At 37.7% G+C, this 26,651-nt stretch overlaps 2 protein-coding genes across 8 annotated transcripts in view; one reads left to right on the top strand and one right to left on the bottom strand.

Moving 5' to 3' along the window:
• The window catches only part of LOC117334675 (sodium/calcium exchanger 3-like), a 33,732-nt gene extending 25,057 nt beyond the window's left edge, over positions 1 to 8,675 (top strand). For all 5 annotated transcript variants that reach the window (XM_033894464.1, XM_033894456.1, XM_033894448.1 and 2 more), the window contains exons 7-12: positions 125 to 360; positions 2,602 to 2,834; positions 3,395 to 3,500; positions 4,111 to 4,289; positions 4,977 to 5,309; positions 5,970 to 8,675. In XM_033894464.1, the coding sequence (XP_033750355.1) occupies positions 125 to 360; positions 2,602 to 2,834; positions 3,395 to 3,500; positions 4,111 to 4,289; positions 4,977 to 5,309; positions 5,970 to 6,212 (1,330 nt within the window). In that variant the 3' untranslated portion in view covers positions 6,213 to 8,675. The remainder of the gene's footprint in view (positions 1 to 124; positions 361 to 2,601; positions 2,835 to 3,394; positions 3,501 to 4,110; positions 4,290 to 4,976; positions 5,310 to 5,969) is intronic.
• A 1,605-nt stretch (positions 8,676 to 10,280) lies between these two features.
• On the bottom strand, positions 10,281 to 26,174 carry LOC117334704. Of its 3 annotated transcripts, XM_033894479.1 has the most exons (6): positions 25,857 to 26,174; positions 23,637 to 23,876; positions 20,324 to 20,485; positions 12,659 to 12,760; positions 11,220 to 11,711; positions 10,281 to 10,847 (listed from the first exon to the last, which is right to left on the bottom strand). In XM_033894479.1, exons 1-6 carry the CDS (start codon positions 25,891 to 25,893, stop codon positions 10,303 to 10,305), a joined length of 1,578 nt encoding a protein of 525 aa, XP_033750370.1. In that variant the 5' UTR covers positions 25,894 to 26,174; the 3' UTR covers positions 10,281 to 10,302. The 3 variants fall into 3 exon arrangements, with proteins under 3 accessions (XP_033750370.1, XP_033750380.1, XP_033750389.1); XM_033894489.1 differs by lacking the exon at positions 23,637 to 23,876 and having other exon boundaries at positions 25,857 to 26,173; XM_033894498.1 differs by lacking the exons at positions 20,324 to 20,485; positions 23,637 to 23,876; positions 25,857 to 26,174 and adding an exon at positions 19,289 to 20,265.
• Between the last annotated feature and the right edge of the window lie 477 nt (positions 26,175 to 26,651).

Genomic DNA, 26,651 nt, shown 5'->3' with positions numbered 1-26,651 from the left:
CCTAACTCAATGACACAGATCTATATCTTCCGTATCCTATCCCTATGAACCGTTCGATTTTCAAAGATTATCGCTACTCTAGCTCTTTGATACTGACTTCGCATTGACCTTGTGTACTCGTCAGGGTTGAAACCATCAACGGTACCGCTGTGGCCCCAGAAGACTACATCACTTTCAACGAGGAGGTTAAATTCGCCGCCAAGGATCAGCTCGAACAGATCTACATCGAGATCGTGGACGACAACGAGTGGGAGCCAGACGAGTTCTTCTTCGTCAAGCTGATCAGGTTTGATGATGACGTACACGATGCTGCTCTCGGCAATGTTTCCATCTGTCAAGTCACCATCATCAACGACGACGGTAAGCTTCCTACTTCTGTTTACATGTAAATATTGGTAGTTTTTCGTCTGCTATCCAACTCTTCCGAAGGTCTTATTTGACAAATAATCGCCTAGGTGTTGAATGTCCGCCCAAATGAGGAAGGTTATGAGTTCTGTCCCCTGATAAAGATAAAAGTGTTACTCGCTGCTCTGTCATGACATACGCCAATACAACTGGCTGTAGGCCTACGCCAATACAACTGGCTGTAGGCCTGGTCGACTGTCGTTAGTATAATGTGACCGGGTGGTGCATTAAGCTGGTAACTACCATTTTAGGGTATGGCATTTCAGTGTGATTGCACTATAAAGGCACCCATCAGTGGCTGCCATGTTCCATGTACACCGTATAGTGTTATCTGTGACAAGGAGCTAAATCCTAAACAAACAATACAAAACGTGTTATTAATGCAGTTCCATAGTAATTATTGACTAACGTTCATTGGCATTAAAAGTACTGTTAATTACTTACATTGAAGTGGGATTTATTTTCGCGTTAATACCCGAGGAGAGTGAATCACTCATTCAATTGCTCAAAGGCTGAACCTGCATAAATGATTTTGTGAAATCTTCTCTATTGATGTATATGTCTTCTCTAAACTGATGAGTTAATTAGCGTAAAGTAATAAATAATTTGAACTTGAAATCTTTGGCAATTATTGGTAAGAACATAACACCTTTGGATAGCTGCCAAGATGTACGAGTCCTGCAGAGTCCGTGGCCCTTATATTTTATCATTTGCGAATTTCTAAATCAGCGTTCGCGAAATCATGTATTCACACAATCTAAGAGATTTACAGTATAAATGCAAACGAGATTCAATTCGGCATTGCAAGTGTATCTTGAGACTGTGATAGTTCTATTGTCCATGTAACATACCGATGTTATTTACCAGCTCCAAACGATAGGGATTCTCTATAATCTATGTAAATGTAGAACAATGATTCAGCTTTCATTTGGTGATGAAATTATCAGAATTATTGAAAGTCATTGGCGCTTATAGGCGTGACATTTAGTGCAGATGCAGAGACTGAGAGTGGTCGCTTCATATTTCAGAAATGTATAAATCATGTATGAAAAAATATCAATGCTACGTAAGTTATAATTTTTTGTTAAATAAGAAAAAAAGATCTGTAAAGGATTCATAAAGTGTTTATGTTGCCCTATTGGAATATGCATGTAAAGTACTTTTAGTATGGGACGATGCCCTTTGAGAGATGTTAACAAACTCAAAAGCTTGAAGCAGTAAGAATAATTACTGGTATGCTTTCTTTTACCAGTAAAGACTTTATAATGAAACTCAGCTGGAGTCGCTAGTTGACAGAAGACAGATTAGAAAAAACTTACTCGGATGTATAAACTTTATGATAATTTAACCATGTCATATTCTTCCTCCTAAAGTTGGCAAACGAAACACCGAAATTTATTTTGTTCCTGAAGTCCAATTGTTAAGTTCATGCCAATTTTTTAATACATATAAAACAAAATTATGGAATGATTGTTTCGTTGCTATACAACATAAGAGAGCGGCCATACGTTTAAATATTTAATTCAACGTAATATTCATTTTCATCTAATTTTCATTTCGTTGGAAAAAGACGATTAAATGTTTTACATGCAAGGCTGTATAATCCACACAGTAGCTTGAATTATGACATATACAGTGTTAATATTGTAAATGACCCAACATGTATCTGGAAATCAATGTGAATATGTAGAACGTTATGTTTATTTATGTGGTCTGTTTACAAGACAGCGCCAAGTTTTGTTTGAGTGTTTTACGATATTGTGATAGTGACTTTATCAACATTGCTGTCATCTCTATTGTATAATCTATTATTGTAGAGAAAGGTTTTAAGTTGTAACATCTATGATAATAAAGTATGTTTGAATATTCATTCGAGCTAGCGAACAATTTCAAAACACTTGGAAACCGTTGAGAGCATTAAAGTTTTCTGATTTGCAAATCGTTCCAACTTTTCAAAGTAACTCATTGCATATTTGGAAAACAATATATACGTTTTTAGAGTATACATAAATAATATGTATATTTAAATACTATATATATAGATAATTTAAACTAGGATTTACTGGTCGTTGATTTAATTGCGTTTGCAAATTTTCCGTAATCTGTAATGGAAGAAATGCCATGCTTATTTTAACTTAAGAACATAGTCTGTCTGGTATGCAATATTATATATGATCACACGAAACACTATTGTAGAACCCGGTAAACTGGAATTCGCCAAGCCCACCATCATCGCCACCGATTGTAATAGAAGGGTACGGATCCCAGTCCAGAGAGTGAACGGGGCTGATGGTCACGTGTCTGTCAAGTGGGAGACTAAGGACATCACCGCTATCAGTGGCAAGGAGTTCGAGGGCGGCAGCGGGGAGCTTCTGTTCGATCATGGGGAGACCAATCGTACCATCGATATTAATATTCTAGACAGCATGGTAAGTGATAAACGCAATTAATTAATGGTGACTAATTAAGGTAACAATTGTAAGAAGTTAGTAAGGTTTTATACATGTAACAAAATGATGGCGCTTTATGCAATTAAGAAATGTAAGAAATGAATAACTGATTGTAAAAATTAAGAAAATCAATTTAAGAAACTATGATCGCTAAGAAAATTAGTTATGTAGCAATCTGATTAAAATCAGCTGTTACATGGCTACGTTTACTATGCACTACGCGTAGTGCATAGTAAACGTAGCCATGTAATAGCTGATCGTGCATAGTAAACGTAGCCATGTAACAGCTGATTTTAATCAGATTGAGTAATGTAGTAAATTAATAATGGCCTTTTAAATAAAGAAACTACGGGTACAAATTAATAGTTACTTTTATATTTACATATGTAAAAAAAAAGTAAATACTTACTAAATATAGCTAATGGTGGGTTATAAAATGATGTATCTTCAGACATCTAAAACGTTATTAAGAAAACTCTTTGAATTATAAATTACATCATTACCACGTATTATCACATGTACAATGTTTATATTTTCAGAAACCAGAACGTGACGAGAGTTTCCAGGTTGAGCTGACAGTTTGTGATGGTGGTGCCGTTCTGGGGAAGATTTCAAAATGTATTGTTACTATCGTCAGTGATGAAGGTAGGTCTTTCCTGATCTTGCTGAGTTTTAAAATAAAAGTACACGTAAAAAACACAAATCCGACCAGTAGTATATATTGGTAAAAATGTAAATACAAATGTATACTAAAATTTACCTCTCCTTATCTGTATGTGACACGTGATGTAACACCCCGGAGGCGTGGGAGGGTTTGTGTGTCATGTTTCATTTGGTTTTACGTCCAATTAGGAGGAAAGTATTACAAAAAGATATACTGGTTACTGTTAACACTAACAGTTACGTTATATTAAGAAGAAGTTGATATCAAACGATACATACTGTTTACAGAGTTTGGTTTTACGTGATATTAAGAGGATGTTGATATCAAACGATATATACTGTTTACAGAGTTTGGTTTACGTGATATTAAAAGGAAGTTGATATCAAACGATACATACTGTTTACAGAGTTTGGTTTTACGTGATATTAAGAGGAAGTTGATATCAAACGATACATACTGTTTACAGAGTTTGGTTTTACGTGATATTAAGAGGAAGTTGATATCAAACGATACATACTGTTTACATAATTTGGTTTTACGTGATATTAAGAGGAAGTTGATATCAATCGATACATTGGTTACTGTTTACAGAGTTTAACGGATTAGTCAGTAGGATCTTCAACTTGACTAAGGCAAACCTGGATTATCTACAGTTGGAGGAGTCCACGTGGGTCGGACAGTTCCGACAAGCTATGAACGTCAATGGCGGTGAGATCGAAGAAGCTACTTTCTTGGACTACATCCTACACTTCCTCACATTCTTCTGGAAAGTAAGTACATCTAGTGTAGCAAACTGTACCGTATGGCGAGCGATACCACATGTCACGCATAGATAGGCCTATACCACTGGGAAGCGTTGTGCCACACATCCTTGTGTTCGGGACTAGACTTCGATGGACAGCAAGCAAAGTGTCAAGAATTTAAATAGTTCTGACTATCAATCAACTTTTAGTTTTAGTCTGTTTGTTGTTTCTGTTTTCTGTTTGTTTCTGTTGATGCTTCTTGCAACGTACCTGTCCATATGATAACTTCTTCAAACATACAAACCTCAAAAGGCCCCATGGTCGCTGTCATCAGATTAAGGTGACACATCCCTATATTTTCAAACAGCAACATATTCCGTAGCTGACCATGAACAGACGACCAATTAGATTTTTTTTAGAATACCTGGTCCAAGGTTCACCAATGTTCCTTAACTTAAAACTTTCCTTGATAAATCATTATTGGATAAAGGGGGGAAATCTTAGTTTAGAAAAATTAGTTAAATTCTATAATTATGGGACAAAAATGTGTTCAGGAATTTTCTGATGTAAAGGAAGAAAATAGATGAACCTTGAGACTGTATAACTACATGTGTCTTGTACGGGTATAAATTCTACGTATCCACGATCTTGTTTTACTCACTGCATCATAATACACTTACCATATCTCTGTAACATGTTAATCATTACTTACAGGTCTTGTTCGCCTTCCTACCTCCACCAAAATACTGGAACGGATGGCCGGCTTTCGTCCTTTCCCTAGCTGCAATTGGGTTCATGACCGCAATCATTGGAGATTTGGCTGGAATCTTTGGGTGTCTGATTGGCCTCCCAGACAGTATCACCGCCATCACCTTCGTCGCCCTCGGAACCAGTGTACCGGATACGTTCGCTAGTAAACACGCTGCCGTAAACGAGAAGACAGCAGACAGCTCCGTAGGCAATATCAACGGTAGTAATTCTGTCAACGTATTCCTTGGAATTGGACTGCCTTGGACCATCGCTGCAATCTACTGGATGGTCAAAACTGTAAGTAGCATTCAATCTGGCATTATAACTAAAGTTTCCTTTCTAGATATCACGTTCCTTTATCAACACTTCAGGCTCTTAAGTATCAACGACCAGTCAATCATTGGAGAACGAAATACATGGTAACTGCATGATGGGTTTAAATTCATTTTCGGGCTTACTGTTTAAATCCCTATTTGTATTAAAGTGTGGTAATAATACGTGTTTTTTTTTTGTGCAAACCGCTGAACAGTCTGAACTACGATTCTTTGTGTTTACTCGATGTAATAGATTTAACCTGTATCTCAATTAAAGGAATTGGGCCAACGCACGTGAATAGCTTGTTTACGTTTTAACTAAGTTAAAAATACAGTGATGTACATTGTTTTAGGACCACATGGATCAGATTATCTATTTAACATACACTTTAAGGTTATGTTCCCGGGTATTTGTTAAAGATACTATACTGTTACTGATTTACATGTGCATTTTTAGAATAAACCTATTCTTATTTCGTAACTTAAAGTTACAATATACCATCCATTTATTAGTACACACAGTGAAATAGGACCCAGAAACTAATTAAACTAATACCAGTACCAATCTGCTTCATTATTACATGTTTAATGTTTATATTAAAATAAAGATTGTTTTACCATTAATGTCTTTATTTAATTCCAGGGAGAAGATTTCCATGTACCCGCCGGATCACTCTCGTTCACTGTGATTATCTACACGGTAGCCGCCATTATGGCCATCTTGTTTCTCATCTTGAGACGCAACTTGTCGATTTTCGGTAATGCTGAGCTGGGTGGACCTAAGATCCCCAAATACGTCAGCAGCATCTTCTTTGTTTCCCTTTGGGTCATCTACATCCTCCTCTCTTCATTACAGGCAACTGGCAAAATTACATTAAACATTTGAGTGACTGCGGTTGTTCATACCATGAGATCGTCCACAGTGAAAGCAGGGTAGAGGATAACCCACCAATGACTATATTCTTCCAAATAGTTCTATATATCGTATCTAGGTTAGATAATATTTCTCAAACCAGACACCTAGATTTCGCCAAGGTTGTCTACTGAAGGGCCAGATCCACAGATATCGAAAAATTCGCGATTGACCTTTTTTCTGTCAGGCCCGATAGAATATGGTATGAAAATACCTTGGTTTATGAACAAACAGGTTGGGGCTTAGAAACACTGTCCCTACCATAAGACCCACCCGTGTTTTAATTGTTTGATAACGTGTAACGGCTATTTGTTTAACATAATACCAGTTTATCGGTTTGGGTTCCATCTTGGTATAGCCTTATTTTACTTATAAGTTATACATATAGCAGAGGTTATGTGGGAGAAAAGATGCGATACAAAATTGAGCTTTAAATATTGATTTTGTTGTTATACGTTTAATTCTGTTATGGTGGATACGTACTTATAAAAGTTTTAACTCAAACCTACCATGATGGATTTGCCAGTCCGAGCGAGCAATGGTATGCATTATAATGGATGTTTGTGAATGAAAGATTGATTTAGGGAGAATGCGCGTGACTATGACATAAACGCTAACTCGGGCACGCACGAGAGACTGCATGTGACTAGTACATGTACATAAACGCTAGTTCGCGCACGCACGCACGCAAGAGAGAGAGAGACAGACAGAGAGACCGACAGAGAGAGAGAGAGAGAGAGAGAGAGAGAGAGAGAGAGCATATGTGTGAAGTTTTTGTGATCTTGGTGGAAGAGTTAGACTAATAGTGCAATGAGTTCGTACATAAATGCCTTACAATTTATATAAAGTATAGATGCTAACCTATTACTATTTCAGTTATTGCTCAACAATTGTCGCTTATATAACAAACTGATATTAACAACCAAAATAACTCATCTTGCCACCAAAATCTGTTGGGTAAACAAACTGAAATTTTCGTACGTTTTCAGACCCCCTTGCCTGAACCAAGTTTTCCAAGTATTCAAGTAGCAAGCATAACATTTTTATTATTTTAGACAATGTTTTTATTCTAATAATATTATTTCAATTCCAGCATTTATTTACGATTATTTATCTCCTTTTATCTAACCTCGCCAGGTATCTGTATATTTGTATTTGTAATATATGTACAGTTTGACATTGTTTTAGTTATTGTATAAAAAATATGAGGATTTCATGCAGGTACTTAATTTTAGTATATTTAACTATACAGTTTTATACAGTATATAAGTGTATATTTCTAAATATAGTACTTAACTTTATGATTTTATATATAAATGAGTATAGTTGTATAAAGTTAGCATGTAACGGCATAATTTTATACACTTAGTATGTAAAAAATAGATATACTTTATATGTAACTTCATAGTTTTATATACTTTGTATGTAACTTTATAATTTTATAAACTTGTTACGTAACTGTATACCTATAAATAATTAGTAGATAACTTAATAACTTAACATATTTGGTATATATAACTTTATAGTTTTATATACTTTGTATATAGCTGTACACTTTATATACTTTGTATATAACTGTACACTTTATATACTTTGTATATAACTGTACACTTTATATACTTTGTATATAACAGTACACTTTATATACTTTGTATATAACTGTACACTTTATATACTTTGTATATAACTGTACACTTTATATACTTTGTATATAACTGTACACTATATATACTTTGTATATAACTGTACACTTTATATACTTTGTATATAACTGTACACTTTATATACTTTGTATATAACTGTACACTATATATACTTTGTATATAACTGTACACTTTATATACTTTGTATACAACTTTACGTGTGATATACATAGTGTATAGCTGTATAATGTTATATACTTTGTATGTGAAGTAATTGTATATAATTTTAGTAGTATCTGTACATGTAGATTGTAGGGTATATATTTTTAATCTAATAACAACGGTACAATTTAGGCTGTACACTTCACTTGGATAGAATGCGTATTCCCCCAATTTACACGTATTCTCCTTACCTTATAATGATAGACCTATCTTATACTTTTTAGCATACAATACGGCTCTCGACAATACATTTTGTACTATTTACAAGTATACAATATTGTATTTTATATATTTTTACTTAACTCATTATACACTACTTATTTTTGATACGAGAGGGATTTTCAGGGGAAACTTATAATGGTATCGGATTTTGATGCTCATACTGTAGATGGACTTTCGTTATAAAACCTTATGACGTAAACTCTTGTCCAGAATCTCTTGTCCGTTGTTATGAAGCTAGGGGTGCCTCGACGGTTAGTTCATCATTATATTGCTTCTGTGCCTGTGTTGTACAAGTATTACACGCTTACAATTTATACAACATTAAATCATTACTAATTTAAAAAACCAATTTGTTTTACTGTTGTCTTTTTTTAAGTACGTTTCCAATGTCATTTTCAATGCAAGTCTTTTTAAGTACGTTTCCAATTTCATTTTCAATGCAACGTGTAATAGAATCATAAACTATTGAGTATAATGTATTAGCCATAACTTGTGTAGGTACTTGTATATCCCCACTCACAGCCTAGAGTAGATAATTGTCTACCCCGAACCACAGCCTTGAGTAGATATTTGTCTACCCCCAGCCATAGCCTTCAGTGGATATGTATTTGTCTACCCCAAGTCATAGTCATGAGTATGTATTTGTCTACCACAGCCATAGCCTTTAGATATTTGTCTACCCCAAGTCATACCCTTGATAAGGTATTTGTCTACCCCAGCCATAATCATGAGTATGTATTTGTCTACCCCAAGCCATAGTCATGAGTTGATATTTGTCTACCCAAGCTATAATTTTGATATTTGTCTACCCAAGCCATAATTAGGGGTATGTATTTTTCTACCCAAGCCATAATCATGAGTATGTATTTGTCTACCCCAAGCCATAGTCATGAGTATGTATTTGTCTACCCCAGCCATAGCCTAGAGCAGCTATTTGTCTACCCCAGCCATAACCTTTAGTACGTATTTGTCTACCCCCAGCATAGCCTTGAGTAGGTATTTGTCTACCCAGCCATAACCTGAAGTATGTATTTGTCTGCCCCAAGCATAGACTTGAGTAGGTATTTATCTACCTCAGCCATAACCTTAAGTATGTATTTGTCTATTCCAAGCCATAGCCTTGATTAGGATTCTGCCTACCCCTACCTCAATACACGACAAATAGTGTTTCGGCTAGTTTTCCGTTAAAGTGTCACATTAATTCCTGTTTTTGTCTGTTGTTTTGTGTTCCAATGCTTCGTTCGTTTTGTTGCTTTTCCTGTCTTCTGTTTCCTACTGTTACATAATGTTTTCTTTCTCCTTGTTTTGCTGTCTCCGGTGTCCCCTTTTTGTTTTACATGCTTTTTGTTGTCGTCTTTCGTTGTCTTGTTTTGCTGTTCCAGTTTATGGTACCGATGGTGTAAAGTAAAAGATCATTTCATAGGTCAATATGTCGTGTTGTGACAAGCGGATGCCGTTTGGTTCTAGTCGAGGAAAATAACCTTTGCGCGAAAGCACATTAGTCGGTTTCAACCTTTCCACGAACAGAGATATACTGTTGAGTGTCGCCTTTTGACATTTTGAAAACAATATTTACGTGTATATCGTATTACAGTTTTTGTCAAGGCTATCCAAAACAAAGCTCGATGTGGTGATAACATTATAAACCAGTTTTACTGGGGAAACAACATTGTAAAGCATCTTGATTATTATAACACGCATGCATTTTTATGGAGAAAGGGAATATAATCTGTTTGTGTTGTGAACGCTAAGGTACAGGTCACGAGGCGCCTTGAAATCTAGGGGACGTAACGCTACCAATTTCTAATATTTAACAGGATTCGAAACTTAATGGTGCCACATTCAAAATTCATCTGACGAGATTAAAGATCAAAATGATGACTTTCCAACATCGCAGATGGCATTGTTCTTTTATAAAGCAGGTCAATGTAACACATAAACCATTACACACATAAAACTGTAACATATGACAGGTTTTATTTAGACAACCCGGGGGCACTGAGTGTATACAGGACTGTCGAAAGTTTGGCAAGAAGTAACGGCACAAAACACAGGAGTCCTAAGAACGGTTTCTCTGCGGGATTGATCCTTCGGTCAAGGACACTAATGTCTTCCTCAAACACGTGTTTTGCTAGCAACATGTCCTGGAGTTCACTTACCAGACACGTCATGATTTGATAATCATCGTCACTCTTGTCATTTGTGGCATGAAAGGATTTCGCTTTGATATCATCGACCAATATTCGTATACTGTTCACTGTCGATAGATACTCTCGAATCAGGTCAGTCCTCACACCTGAAGATAGCGAAGAACTTGCCATTAAATGTGCATAAAGTCCGATAACATCCGAAAGGGATTCGATGGCGACTTTGCCCTTCGGCATGATTATCTGAAGGGTTCGGATGAATATGTCGATGGAGTCACTGAAGCCCGTGTATCGGTGCCGAACCGCCTCGACCTCCGTACTCAGACGCATGCGCCACCCAACAACGTCGAAGTCTTTCTCGATCACCACCACATCTACAAGCAGAAAATCAGACACCGGATGTAAGATTCAAACCGGATGTAAAGATTCAAACGAAGCTTATTAATTGAAAGGACAAGTGCATGCACAGATTTCCCCAATAAACTTTCACTTAGAATTAAAGTATGGGGTTATAGAGAAGACCAACAGTACTGTTTTCTGAATTATTCCCTTCTCTGACCCGAGATAGAACAGAATTCCGTATAGCATAATCATTAAATATAGCAATATGGTAAGGCTCTTCAGAGAATGGAACACAAGAAGCGTATCTATGGAAACATAACTCGTATAGCATCAGGACTGACACAATTAAACTGACGAAATCATAAATGGACAAACAAAGTAAACATAACTGTCACGACACTGACCAGTGGTGACCGGAATGTGGTCAAGGCTCGTGTGATTTGTCGGGGTGGTCAACGTGTCCGCCGGATGGACAGATGTACACTCTTTGAACTTGCGGGATAAGAGGACTTCTCGTGATGCATCCAATTGAGCAGTATCTATAGTAACGTCCAGTTTTACTGATCTGACACCTATAAGGTCCCTGACACTGTCCGTGACGAAAACAGACTGACACACAGCCGACAGACGTCGACTCTTGAACATCTGATTGAGTGACTCTAGCGCTCCAAGTGTCAGACATTCACACTTAACACAAAGGCTCCCTCTGGTAATCGTTTCAACTCTGACATCACGTATGTTAATAGCAGCTTCCAGCGTCCAACAGAATTGTTCCTTCTTCTGTATGATGACGTCGTAGAATCGTTCGGCTAAATCTCGTTTGGCTTGATTAGAACTTGTATCTTCTTCCGATTCCGTGGACAGTTGGGATACCTTGATGTTCAGACTGAGCTCACCTGTGATGCAGACAATCATACTTAAATTATAATGTTTCATCAAATCTTATAAGTGGGTTAAAGATTTATGATGCAGTTTTATTTTAACAATTGCAATGTCCGACTTTTGGTGACAACATCCTCGATACTCCATGTGTTACGTTCACTACCTTATAACAAGTGAACGCAACCCTTGAGTATCGACTACGGACTTCAACTGCAACGTCGGTTGAGAAACCGCAAACGCGCATGTCAATACAAAGTGCACAGCGTTGAGGAGAGAAATGAAACCAAGGCCTGTGATCCAATAAAAGACATCACAATACCATCGGTGTCATTTCATTATGTGCTGTCAATCTTTTTTAAAATGTGCACTAAGGAATCTGTTCAAAAGTTGCAATCAAACAATTAAATTTGGCGGTCTACGACAGGACGAATAATGGTGTACAACAAGGATTGACTTTATCTTTATCGTGTCAGACTTAAAACTGCCCCACAATGTCTAACTTGTCCTGCTCGACAGTAAGATTGAATTATTTCTTTATTACCTGGAATATAGACACGTGAAGTGGGGAGTACTTTACTTACAAGACTTGTCCTGAGAGTAGCTGTCGTACTTTATTTACAGGACTTGTCCCCAGAGTAGCTGTCGTACTTTACTTACAGGACTTGTCCTCAGAGTAACTGTCGTACTTTACTTACAAGACTTGTCCTGAGAGTAGCTGTCGTACTTTACTTACAGGACTTGTCCTGAGAGTAGCTGTCGTACTTTACTTACAGGACTTGTCCTCAGAGTAACTGTCGTACTTTACTTACAAGACTTGTCCTGAGAGTAGCTGTCGTACTTTACTTACAGGACTTGTCCTGAGAGTAGCTATCGTACTTTACTTACAAGACTTGTCCTGAGAGTAGCTGTCGTACTTTACTTACAGGACTTGTCCTCAGAGTAGCTATCGTACTTTACTTACAGGACTTGTCCTCAGAGTAGCTGTCCCGCTTCCTGGCCGACCGTACACGATTGATTCCACTGCGAGCACTCTTACACCGAGTGTTTGGTCGGGCTATGCCGCCTGTGTAAACAAAATAGACATTCATTCATTTATTTATTCATTTTCTATACTTATCGGAATCTAAACCTATGAAATGCAATTGAACTTAAACATCCTAGAATATAAACAAATTATAAATTACACGTACGGAATATAATTTAAATAAGTTTATCATTTCATTCCGTTCAATTTATGGCCACAAATGTGTCTGAATTAACACTTGTCGAGACAGCAAATCATGTTGTAAATAATGAAAATGAAACAATAACGGCGGCAATGAATACATACGACCGAATTATAAGCCATTAGTGCAGGTATATATACAGGTATTATGTGTATACCTGTAAATGTATACCTGTATACATGCTAAGCGTTACAAGGGTCAGTTACCCAAGCCTATACACATGCAATTTAGCGACACGAATGTCAGCTGTGTTAGTTTCAATACACCATATATATCTCTTATTACACCTGGCCAATCTGAGCTTTCGTATAATACTAGAAACAACGCCAAGTTTCCATAGCAACTGAGACCCGATAAAATATCGAAAACAAGCCTCTATATATATTTTCCTATCGAATCTCAGATCCTGTATTTTGTATGGTGTTCAACACTTTTTATCTACATTACATCCTTATGTCATCGTACCATCGTCATCGTCTTCCTCGACCACATTCTCCCTTAGATGTAAGTCCATCATCCAACAGTTGAAAAATCGCTCTGTCTAGGATACGATACTGACCACTTCTGCTTACAAACTAACATTGACCGCTGTCAAACACACACCTGTACCCCTTAACACACCTGTATAGGGCACAGGTGTGGGAACGAGACGACCATATTATGTTACAAATTCATTGATTACGGTTAATTGGGTGACATACTATTAACAAGAGGACGACATACGATAATCAAGCTGTGGCCAAGTATACAGTCAAATACATGTCAGATTCTACAAGTAGAACTCTGGGCCAATGCATTTACTGCTCTTTGGAATTGGCAACTAGTTTCAAGTCAAATAGGCATACCGGTTGACGAAAATTCATAAACTGAACGAAATGTAAAATTGGTAATCGACTACTAGTAAATGGTACGTATATACATACATATACAATGTATATATCTCGGACGGAGATCGACAATTCTACCTGTGTATGGTAAAGATCACAATAACACACTTTTACAATTCCATCACACCTATCACAATAGTATCTGTGCTAGGAACACTCGAAGACAAGGGAGGACTCTAATAGGAAGCACGTGCAGTGTTACCCCCAGTTGATTAACTATTTATATAATTAGGTCATAATCTGATAATTAGTAAACAAAGCATGCACTTGTTTTATATAGATTATCGGAATTATAAAATATACAACGGCATTTGAAAAGATTTATAACACTATAGAGTTATAGCCGAAATCATATACGATATACAATGTATTGGTTATTTAAAAAAAAAGTGTAGCTGCAGAACTTGTTTGGGTTTTCTCAACGAAGGGATACAAACAACAACAAGGTAATTCTCAATGGAGAGTTTTGATTTACAAACAACAACAAGATAATTCTCAATGGAGAGTTTTGGTATACAAACAACAACAAGGTAATTCTCAATGGAGAGTTTTGATATACAAACAACAACAAGATAATTCTCAATGGAGAGTTTTGATATACAAATTACATCACAAACGCTACACAAATGTTGGCTATACATGAAATACAACCTTTTTAATTACAGGCACTGGAGTGTTTAAATATGTGGAATTAATTCACGCCTCGAACTGATCGTGTCTACGTCATGTACAGGTGAACAATTACATCGTTAACTCGTTACACCTGAGCACAGGGGCTTGGCACGATTTTCCAAATGATAGTCTATATATATATGTATATAGTATCAAGGGTAGTAACTACAAAGAGGGGGAAGACCAACGTATTTAAAAAAAAAAAAATTTGTCGTATTCTGCGGGTCAAAAATCTTAGTGACACATACATGACCTTCAAGAGAAATGTTTTATCTTTCCAATGAGTGTTCGATGAACAAAATTGGCCAAGTATTATCCAAGTTATGACCTGACGAATTCGGAAATAGATGCTGAAATGGCTAGGTCGGAATCTCCCTGTCCGGTTGAATAGTCGCCTCGCCTCTAATGGGTACCTCAATAACCATTCAGAAATCGAAAAATCGACGCTTGCAGCGGTATACAGTAACCATAATTATGTCAATATAGGATGTCGGTTGGTTATGTTATCCGTCATGTGCCGTAGCCAATTCCATATTACATCACCGAGCTTACCGTCTTCAAAAAGCACGGCCATCTTTCCCTAACCTTTCGTGACTTTGTTTATGTCGTTACAGTGGTGGTACAGCCAAGAAGCGTTCCGAATGAAGGGAAAGATGGCCGTGCTTTTTGAAGACGGTAAGCTCGGTGATGTAATATGGAATTGGCTACGGCACATGACGGATAACATAACCAACCGACATCCTATATTGACATAGTTATGGTTACTGTATACCGCTGCAAGCGTCGATTTTTCGATTTCTGAATGGTTATTGAGGTACCCATTAGAGGCGAGGCGACTATTCAACCGGACAGGGAGATTCCGACCTAGCCATTTCAGCATCTATTTCCGAATTCGTCAGGTCATAACTTGGATAATACTTGGCCAATTTTGTTCATCGAACACTCATTGGAAAGATAAAACATTTCTCTTGAAGGTCATGTATGTGTCACTAAGATTTTTGACCCGCAGAATACGACAAATTTTTTTTTTTTAAAATACGTTGGTCTTCCCCCTCTTTGTAGTTACTACCCTTGATACTATATACATATATATATAGACTATCATTTGGAAAATCGTGCCAAGCCCCTGTGCACCTGAGCATTACTACACGAGTTATTTTGAATTAAAATGTCTCAGGTTGCGATTTAATTTTGGTTTAGTGTCGTATTTTAGATTTAGTGAAGCAACTATATAAAATATGTTGTTATTGTTTGAGGACAATATTGGCGTAGGTTGTACCTGGTCCTCTGGGAGATTTTGGACAGGTGTAGCGGTTGTAGATAAGTTCATTAGGTGCTATCACCACCAGCAAATCTTTATGAAACAGAGACATGTGTGTGTCTGTAAACAATATACAAACATACAACAAACCTTGGAATCACTCGACATATCAAATTTATACGAGAGAGCCTTAAACATTACATATGATATTAGACTAAAATGGGGCACTCTATATGGTTTGTTCAGCACACACGGGACAACATGGTCACTCCGCATACTAATGTACTCGTACACATGCATACACTAAAATTAAGCACTTAACCGGAAACACTTCACACATAACCGGAAATACAATATAATATTCCGGTATTTCACAAATGTCGGAGTAGAATTTATCCCGATAGACTCCCTCGTGGGCACTCTACATACTACTATTATACATATAAACATACCGGAATTAAACTCTGAACCGGAAGTACAAAAATGTACTATGTTTTAACCTAGTATCACCGATTGTTCAAATATAATTTGCCGTGATAGATTTCCACGTGGTAAACAGCGACACGGCTTCAGCAATACCACTAAATCTTAAAGGACATCTGAACCTGTCTGATCTCTTGTCCAGTAAGGTCTTTCTGATCTCTAGTTCGGTAAGGCCTGACTGATCTCTCGTCCAGTAAGGTGTATCTGATCTCTCGTCAAGTAAGGTCTGTCTGATCTCTAATCAAGTAAGGAATGTCTGATCTCTAGTCCAGTAAGGAATGTCTGATATCTCGTCAAGTAAGTTGTTTCTGATCTCTCGTCAAGTAAGGTCTGTCTGATCTCTCGTCAAGTAAGTTGTGTCTGATCTCTAGTTCGGTAAGGCCTGACTGACCTCTCGTCAAATAAGTTGTATCTGATCTCTCGTCAAGTAAGGTCTGTCTGATCTCTAATCAAGAAAGGAATGTATGATCTCTAGTCCAGTAAGGAATGTCTGATCTCTAGTCCATTAAGGAGTGTCTTATTTCTAGTCTAGTAAGGAATGTATTATCTCTAGTCCAGTAAGGATTGTCTTATCTCTAGTCCAGTAACACGTGTATGATCTCTAGTCCATTAAGGATTGTCTTATCTCTAGTCCAGTAAGAATGTATGATCTCTAGTCCAGTAAGGAATGTCTGATTTCTAGTCCATTAAGGAATGTCTGATCTCTAGTCCAGTAAGGATTGTCTTATCTCTAGTCCAGTAGGGAATGTCTGATCTCTAGTCCATTAAGGGATGTCTTATCTCTAGTCCATTAAGGAATGTATGATCTCTAGTCCAGTAAGAAATGTCTGATTTCTAGTCTAGTAAGGAATGTCTGATCTCTAGTCCAGTAAGGAATGTCTTATCTCTAGTCCAGTAAGGAATGTATTATCTCTAGTCCAGTAAGGAATGTCTGATCTCTAGTCCAGTATGGAATGTCTGATCTCTAGTCCAGTAAGGAATGTCTTATATCTAGTCCAGTAAGGAATGTCTGATCTCTAGTCTAGTAAGGAATGTCTGATCTCTGGTCCAGTAAGGAATGTCTGATCTCTAGTCCAGTAAGGAATGTCTTATCTCTAGTCCATTAAGGAATGTCTTATCTCTAGTCCATTAAGGAATGTCTGATCTCTAGTCCAGTATAGTCTGTCTGATTTCTAGTTTGGTAAGGATTGTCTTATCTCTAGTCCAGTAAGGAATGTCTGATATCTAGTCCAGTAAGGAATGTCTGATCTCTAGTCCAGTAAGGAATGTCTGATCTCTAGTCCAGTAAGGAATGTCTGATCTCTAGTCTAGTAAGGAATGTATTATCTCTAATCCAGTAAGGAATGTATGATTTCTAGTCTAGTAAGGTCTGTCTAATCTCTAGTCCAGTAAGGAATGTCTTATCTCAAGTCCAGTAAGGAATGTCTTATCTCTAGTCCATTAAGGAATGTATGATCTCTAGTCCAGTAAGAAATGTCTGATTTCTAGTCTAGTAAGGAATGTCTGATCTCTAGTCTAGTAAGGAATGTCTGATCTCTAGTCTAGTAAGGAATGTCTGATCTCTGGTCCAGTAAGGAATGTCTGATCTCTAGTCCAGTAAGGAATGTCTTATCTCTAGTCCATTAAGGAATGTCTTATCTCTAGTCCATTAAGGAATGTCTGATCTCTAGTCCAGTATAGTCTGTCTGATTTCTAGTTTGGTAAGGATTGTCTTATCTCTAGTCCAGTAAGGAATGTCTGATATCTAGTCCAGTAAGGAATGTCTGATCTCTAGTCCAGTAAGGAATGTCTGATCTCTAGTCTAGTAAGGAATGTATAATCTCTAATCCAGTAAGGAATGTATGATTTCTAGTCTAGTAAGGTCTGTCTGATCTATAGTCCAGTAAGGAATGTCTTATCTCAAGTCCAGTAAGGAATGTCTTATCTCTAGTCCAGTAAGGAATGTCTTATCTCTAGTCCAGTAAGGAATGTCTTATCTCTAGTCCAGTAAGGAATGTCCGATATCTAGTCCATTAAGGATTGTCTTATCTCTAGTCCAGTAAGGAATGTCTGATCTCTAGTCCAGTATGGAATGTCTGATCTCTAGTCCAGTAAGGAATGTCTGATCTCTAGTCCAGTAAGGAATGTCTGATATCTAGACCAGTATGGAATGTCTAATCTCTAGTCCATTAAGGAATGTCTTATCTCTAGTCTAGTAAGGAATGTCTGATCTCTAGTCCAGTAAGGAATGTCTGATCTCTAGTCCAGTAAGGAATGTCTGATATCTAGTCTAGTAAGGAATGTCTGATCTCTAGTCTAGTAAGGAATGTCTGATCTCTAGTCTAGTAAGGAATGTCTGATCTCTAGTCCATTAAGGAATGTCTGATCTATAGTCCAGTAAGGAATGTCTTATCTCTAGTCCAGTAAAGTCTGTCTGATTTCTAGTCTGGTAAGGATTGTCTTATCTCTAGTCCAGTAAGGAATGTCTGATATCTAGTCCAGTAAGGAATTCTTATCTCTAGTCCAGTAATGAATGTATGATATCTAGTCCAACCAAATGTTGTAAAGATTGTCTAATATATGCTATTGTAACAATGTTACGCCAACAATGGCGAGTGTAGTCCACAGTCACGCCGCACAGTACGAATATACGTCTGTACGCTTGCTTGACTATGTGTGAACTACCCGGACGAGGGCTATCCGCTTTACCACATCACTTCCGGTCCGAGTTGGCGAACACTTGTCTCTAAATAATACCAACTCGGACCAATTGATCACAACACTCCTCCCCATTTTAATAGAAGTCACCGGCAGACTCAGTCACCCGGGTCCGTACTCGGTTCCCCTAGTTCGCTGTACCCGAGTCTAGTCCAGTAAGAACTGTATGATCTCTAGTCCAGTAAGAACCGTATGATCTCTAGTCAAGTAAGAACCGTATGATCTCTAGTCCAGTAAGAACTATATGATCTCTAGTCCAGTTAAACTGTATGATCTCTAGTCCAGTAAGAACTGTATGATACCTAGTTCAGTATTGTCCGATTAGTCCCTATCCTTGGTTTTGCAGTGAAAACTAAACAACTTACCATTCTCGTGTATAGTGGGTAGCTTTAGAGTGGCCATCTGGCTTAGTGACCGACGTCCCAGTGAACACTGCATTGTGAACGAGGTGAGGGTGTGGAGAAGTCCCGGGAGGGTGTAAATAAGTATCATATCTAAGTAATTAAACTTCTCATTGTCTTAAACTTATAAAACATTTAAAGTGCTGTAATCTGATAAAGAGACCCCGCCGGTATGTCTTCTCCCTTGGGTGGTTGGTACCATGTTTGTCACCATACGTGCTAAGCCGCGCTCATATCGATAGCTCGTGTGTAAATACCATTTCAATAGTCGTGATGTAATTTTAACTTTAAAACCAAGATTATCTAGATCCGAAATCAAATTTATTCGCTAGTGGTATTGTCTAAGCTTATCAAAACATAAGATTAAAACTGAACAACTCTATACGATCTGACGTAGGGTATCTACCAGTAGGGGAATTTTAAATTTAGGCATACAAAGACTGCAAGATCATTATCGAAGATGACTAAATATTTATCATAATATGCTAATATGACATACATGTATCAGTATATAGGAAAAGTTACCCGAGTGACGTTGGTATATTGAATTCCACACTAGTCTATGTGATTCCATATAATGCAATATATGATTTAGATATAATTCTGGCTCATATACATGTATGTCCCATACTGGAATATAATCCAACACTCACCTGTGTGTTGCTGGTGACGTCACCTACCCAGATTGGCCAACACTCACCTGTGTGTTGCTGATGATTCAAATGACCCAATTGACCGACACTCACCTACCTGTTGCTTTGAATTTGAATTTGTTGGTGGTGACGTCACCTACCAAGGTTGACCGACATTCACCTGTCTGTAGTAGGTGATTATTCAAGGAACATATTGGCCGACACCCACCTGTCTGTAGGTGATGATTCAAAGGAACAGATTGACCGACACCCACCTGTCTGTAGGTGATGATTCAAAGGAACAGATTGACCGACACTCACCTGTCTGTAGGTGATGATTCAAAGGAACAGATTGACCGACACTCACCTGTCTGCTGGTGTTGACGTCTTTTGACCAGATTAGCGGACTTGAGACGCCGTGCGTACTGTGTCCGTCCTGACTGTACACGAGATGACGTAGGCCGTGATGATTTAGGTCGTGATGACGTAGGTCTGTCCAGTTTCCCAGATTCGATGTTTGTGATTTCCTCTATGGACAAACAAATAGTGTAAACATCGAGTAGGATTCAATCATATAGAGCTGGTTCGTTAGCAATTGGAAATCGGCGTTTTATAAAAACAAGAGGCCCATGACCGTTAAGCACCCGATTTTGTTTTTATATATTTTAGCATATTTGACCCCTTGGACCTTGAAATAAGGTTAAGGTCAATCATTTGAACAGTAGTTATAGCTATTTACCGACGAATGCTACAAACCCAATATCAGGTCTCTGCGCCTCTCGGTTATCAAGAAGAAGTTGTTTAAAGAGTTTAGCATATTTGACCCCTGTGACCTTGAATGAAGGTCAATGTCATCCATTTGAACAATCTCTATAGCGCTTTACCTCAGAATACTACAAACACAATATCAGGTCTCTGTGCCTGTTGGTTATCAAGAAGGTAGTGTTTAAAGATTTTTGCATATTTAACCCCTGTGACCTTGAATGAATTTCAAGGTCATCCATTTGAACATATTTTGTAGCTCTTCATCCCAACATGCTACAGCCCTACTATTTAGTATATGGGCCTTTTTGTTATCAAGAAGAAGTCATATAAATTTTTTAGCATATTTGACCCCTGTGACCTTGAATGAAGGTCACCCATTTGAACATACTTGGTAGCCATTGATACCAGCATGCTATCAACCTAATATTGGGTCTCTGGACCTTTTGGTTACAAAGGAGAAGTCGTTTAAATATTCTAGCATATTTGACCCCTGTGACCTTGAATGAAGGTTAAGGTCATCCATTTGAACATATTTGGTAGCCATTTATCCCTGCATACTACATATCTAATATTGGGTCTCTGGGCCGTTTGGTTATCAAGAAGTCGTTTAAATATTTTAGCATATTTGACCCATGTGACCTTGAATGGAAGTCAAGGTCATCCATTTGAATAAACTTGGTAGCGCTTCATCCCAGGATGTTAAAGGCCAAATACGAGTATCTTGGCCCTTTTGGTTATTGAGGAGAAGTCGTTTGAAGATATTAACACTTCTGATCCCGTGACCTTGAAAATAGGTTAAGGTCATTGATTTGAAGAAACTTAGTAGCCCTTTATCCCAGCATACTACAGGCCAAATATCAGAACCCTGTGCTTTCCGGTTATTGAGATGAAGTCGTTCGAATGAAAAGTTTACGCACGACGGACGGAAAGTGATCAGAAAAGGTCACATGAGCAAAGCTCAGGTGACCTAAAAATCTACAACACTTTATTTGGTGCCTACAACTTAATGCTTATGAAACACGAAAAAAACCTGAGTCGAAAGATGTACAGAAAACGTTTCTCTATTAAAACTCTGACGTTAAATGGTTTACTAGTCATTACATTCAATTAAATCCAACTTTATTAGCGCTTTTTGTAATTACAAAGGTAATTTGGTGGCTAAACATGAACAAACTGAAAACAACAATAAAATGTATACAAAATATTCTAAATCATGTACTTTGAATATTAGTTGTTTACAAATGTTCATCTTGTATATCAACTGAAAATACCATTGGTATACATATCATTGTTTAAATCATCTGCCTCTACAGTATTAGCATTTGTACATTTATTATGTAGACTGGAATTGTTATATAACTGACATTTGGGAGTAGATCTAGTTCTTCACGGGATGCAAAGTTAAATGCTCTTCTGTCGATATTTAAAGTGTGTTTACAATACTTGAGATGTGCTTGTTCGAAGGGTGGTTTGTCAATGAACGAGGGACGATTGATATGTTGTGGCCCTCGTATTGAAGGAGGTACTCAATGTTCATTTTAAGTCCTACTATTCTCTGACTATATAGGGCCGTGTACCCAAGGACTAGTCTCATTCGGTTAGTTTATATTGACGAGGTAGCACCTCTAAAGTAAACAAGACAAGTGGCTTTTGAAAAATGGACTAAATCGGTGAAAGATCAGTGATCCAATATTTGCATAAAAAGGGTTTAACATCTAATGATATCCATAATGATATGTTAGCAACACTAGGAAAAGACACCCCTTCATATGCTTCAGTGAAGAGGTGGGTGGCGCAATTTAAGCATGGCATACAGAGCCTTGAGGATGACTCTCGTCCTGGAAGGCCTGTCAATCTTGCAACCCCAGAAATGGTCAATAAAGTTTATGATATTGTTATGACTGACAGATGAATCACAGAAAGATATATAGACAGTAGAGTTTGTATTTCACAGGAAAGAGTACATTCAATTCTGGCCGAGGATCTTGCAATGATAAAGCTTTCGACCCGATGGGTACCAAGACTTCTGACAGTTGATCAAAAGTACACCTGGCCCACATTACCCCAGAGGCCAAACAACAATCGAAACAATGGAAGCACCCTGGATTTCCCTCGCCAAAGAAGGCAAAGACAGTCATCAGCTGGGAAGGTTATGGCCTCGATTTTCTGGGATATATTATCTCTAAAAGAGACAAACAATCAATGGCACATACTATTCTTCACTTCTGAGACAGTTACGTGAAAATATTAAACTTAAGCGCCGCGGAAAGTTCAGTAAAGGTGTGTTATTCCATCAGGACAATATTCCTGTTCACAAGTCTGTCATTACCATGGCTGCCATTCACGATTATGGCTTTAAATTGATTAAGCCTCCGCCTTATCCACCTGATCTCGCTCCCAACTATTTCAGGCACCCACTTTCAGTCCGATGATGACATCATACATGCAGTGGATGACTTTCTGAACAGCCAATGAAAGGAGTTCTATAAAAGTGTCATTGAGGCCCTTAAACACCGCTGGTAAAAGTGTATAGATACTGAAGGGGGTTAAGTAATACTAATACAATATGTCCGGCAAAATTCAAATCAATCAGCCCTCGTAGGATAGGTAGGTAAGCTTAACCACCAGAACCTTATCTTGGCCCCAATAAGATTTTGATATAAATTCAAATTTCGGATTTGAAAGTTCATACTGGTTTAACTTAAGAAATTGAATAATTTCGATTGGGTTTTAACTTGGAATGCCTCTATCTGTTGAGAATATTTATTCTTAAAACTCCTATTCAACGCAGTATCTTGTGGATGAGGTATACGAACCCCAACAGGAATTAAAATTGAGAAATGGTCGATGTTGTTGTAGCGTTTTTGACCAAAGTTTATTGAAGACAACGCCTAGAAACCACCTGCTGTACGTACCTTCTGCCCTGCGGAGACCACATTTATTTAGGGCCACGCTCAGACACTCCCTGCTGGCCGCCCTACCCACTCGGTCGTACCACAGACACAGGCCCTTGAAAGCCAGCTGGGACGGACAGGTAGTAAAGTCACAGGTTTCAAGTTGTTTAATTTCATACTGTTGCACCCCTAGCTCTAAACACACTTCCTTCCACTGACGAATTATGTAGGGACTCACATGTCGGAACACATCCCTGATATCTATAGGCAAAACAAAAGTAGAATTTAAAAACAAAAATCACACAACTTTACATCTATTGATATTATCTTAGTTGCCACTGATACACGTCTCTCAAAATCAATTACGTTTTACATGTAAAATAGTATTATTTGGGATAGCTAGACGTTATGTTTCAACAATGTGTATTTAAATGCGACAGTTATACACATAGATATGGTATACAGTACTTAAACCTACGTTTATTAGTCATTTTACATGCTCGGCCAGAGTTACTCAAATCCTATTGACAAAAACTGTCTTTATTTGATTTTCGTGTTTAAAAAGACATCTCAAGTGTTGAAACATTGACAAAAGAAGCATGTGACGGGTCTGTATGTGCCTTTTACAAGAACATGATTGAATGGTCTCACTATAAGTGTTAATATCACCACATAATAATACAAATTCATTCTGTATGCATTGCATTGTGACGACACATAGCAAATTTTGATATATATATCATTACGTTCTTTTACCCTGTTTTTCTTTCTCACTCAATGTAGCAAAACTTTTATAAACAGTGTTCTCTAACCATTCCTCCGTTCCACAGGGACTTGGCACAGATTCGCAACATGCGGTCTTATTTTACGTAAAACATGACAAAAACATATATATATTAGTATATTACAAAGTTAATATGGGTTGGGAATTTTTGCCAAGTCCCTGTGTCCCCCACCTCCCTCCCTCTCGCTAGCGACACCCCTTTTTAATCATGTTATTTCTAGTGAGTCGTTCTACACAGGTAATCTCTATATATAGTGACATGAACAACCGCATTCTCTGTTTTATGAAAGTTTTCATAAACTGATGTTCCTTCTAACTTGCGACATTCATGAATATGGTTTCTCTATACTCATATAGCCTTGATAGCAATTCGCTAATGGAATATATATATGAACTTAGGATTTGATTTAAAATGACGGGTGTTGAATTAATCTGGATTTAATATAAACCGCCCTTAGCAATGACTTGTAATTGACAATTTAAATGCATTAGGCCAACTTTCAGATATGATGGATCTATAGATAACCCCAAGAGCTACACATTGCGCTTTTAATCTACCATATTTCCATACTTGGTATTAATATAATTCTCAAACATAAAGCACAAAAGTCTGGCCGCTGGGTAAAGCAATAGCTTAATGTTGTTTGTATAACCGATAAAGGTATGTAAATATTATATTGAAGTATTTGACTCCGTGTGTGTTTGAAGAGTTCGATTTCCGACTGCACAATCAATCATGTGTTAGCGGCCCGTCATACTTACTTCAGGACAGTAACGGACACCCCTCCACCGTCGGGGCGCGCGCGCGCTTCCATTATCTATACATGTATAAAACAATAACTCCTATCATAACGTTCTTAAAGTTGAGATGAGGAGTTTAACCTTCAATGTTATGCTGCCTTTGTATTCAGGGATATTAGATATATAGGTTCGACCTTGGAATGTCACCCATGTCCGCCAAACCACATACAGAATCGTATACCTTTTCTTATGCAATTGAATGATGATAGCCCTTATCTGCTCATAGGACGTTTGAGTCATAATCTGGCTCCAGAGACACAATATATATGTAACCCTAACTTACACTTGAGATCTCGTCAGCGTATAAGAAACTGAGAAGGCCTAGATCCTAATAATACATGTCAGTACAATGCAGAACATTGTTAGGCAAAGCGAGAAGCAGTCACACCGATAACTGATCACTAAATAACACTAAAATCTCTACCACAGGGATTTGGCAAGAATTCCCTTCATAATGTCGCGTATGTATGATGATTGATGATACTATACTATAATAAATATATATGGACCGTGAATTGGAAATTCGTGTCCCTGTGATCACTATTACATTATTATACAGACATAGTAACACTGTATTTGTACAGGTCTACAGTTATACCCCAAAAGAAAACAGGCCGATATCCCTTTACATGGCGATGATAATTGAATTTACTTACCGACAGAGTCCATCCTCAGACCATTCCTGACCGCCATTCTGTACCCTGACTGGAAACCTGTGTATAACGCCCTGACTATAAAGATCCTTGGTTACAGGTAGAGAATCCACGTGTGATTTTTGATCTATGTATCAGAACACCGCGATGACAACATGGTAAAACGTCCCATACCGAGTAATAATTGTGTATTGTATACCTCCGTTTGTGTACTGTTGTGGACTTTTCACCTATGACTTGTTTCCAGTCGGTTTAATCTGGTATTAAAAAGCCGAGAGACGAGAAACGTCACGAATCGGCACCCGTCAGATATAGGACAGAAAGCGGTTAAGCACTTACTACTATCGATCAGGGGGTTCCTTTTAAACGTAGCTACTTTCCTACCGGAGAACAGGCAATTCACGTCTACTTAACAATTCTCGGTATCGAGTTTGATGTAACCATCCTGAGAGGAGCTTAGATAAAGCGTTAGGACTTACATATATGTTATGAAAAGAACGGTTATGATATAGCAAACAAAAACGGACCAGGACTATATAATTCTCGATTTTCAATAAGAAAATGCTTTACACTGAATTTCATCAGGAGAACCACGGTCAATAAAGTTTGTGAAGAGAGAAAATTGTGTCTAAAATGATAAATAAAAACAATGCCCCCCCCCCCCCCCCCCCCCCCCCCTTCCCGGTGCTACTATGTTATGTATGGGACCACCATAGTAAAACGTTACTCTCAAGATAACGTTTATCGGTAAACTGATGGAAATTAAACAAATACAAACCAGAAGCGAGCCTACACGGG

The sequence above is a fragment of the Pecten maximus genome, chromosome 1, assembly GCF_902652985.1.
Source record: "Pecten maximus chromosome 1, xPecMax1.1, whole genome shotgun sequence".
NCBI classification, from domain to species: Eukaryota; Metazoa; Mollusca; class Bivalvia; order Pectinida; family Pectinidae; genus Pecten; species Pecten maximus.
The sequence above is the reverse complement of the archived record's forward strand: the minus strand, read 5'-3'. Positions and strand labels throughout refer to the sequence as shown.

Bases quoted from the DNA above. Each gene is read 5' to 3' on its own strand.
- LOC117334704 (XM_033894479.1), bottom strand. From the start codon at position 25,893: ATGGCGGTCAGGAATGGTCTGAGGATGGACTCTGTCG. The intron at 20,486-23,636 runs GTACGTACAGCA...GTTTGTCCATAG, and splicing joins TGGTCTCCGCAGGGCAGAAG to AGGAAATCACAAACATCGAA. The intron at 11,712-12,658 runs GTAAGTAAAGTA...TCTGCATCACAG, and splicing joins CTACTCTGAGGACAAGTCCT to GTGAGCTCAGTCTGAACATC.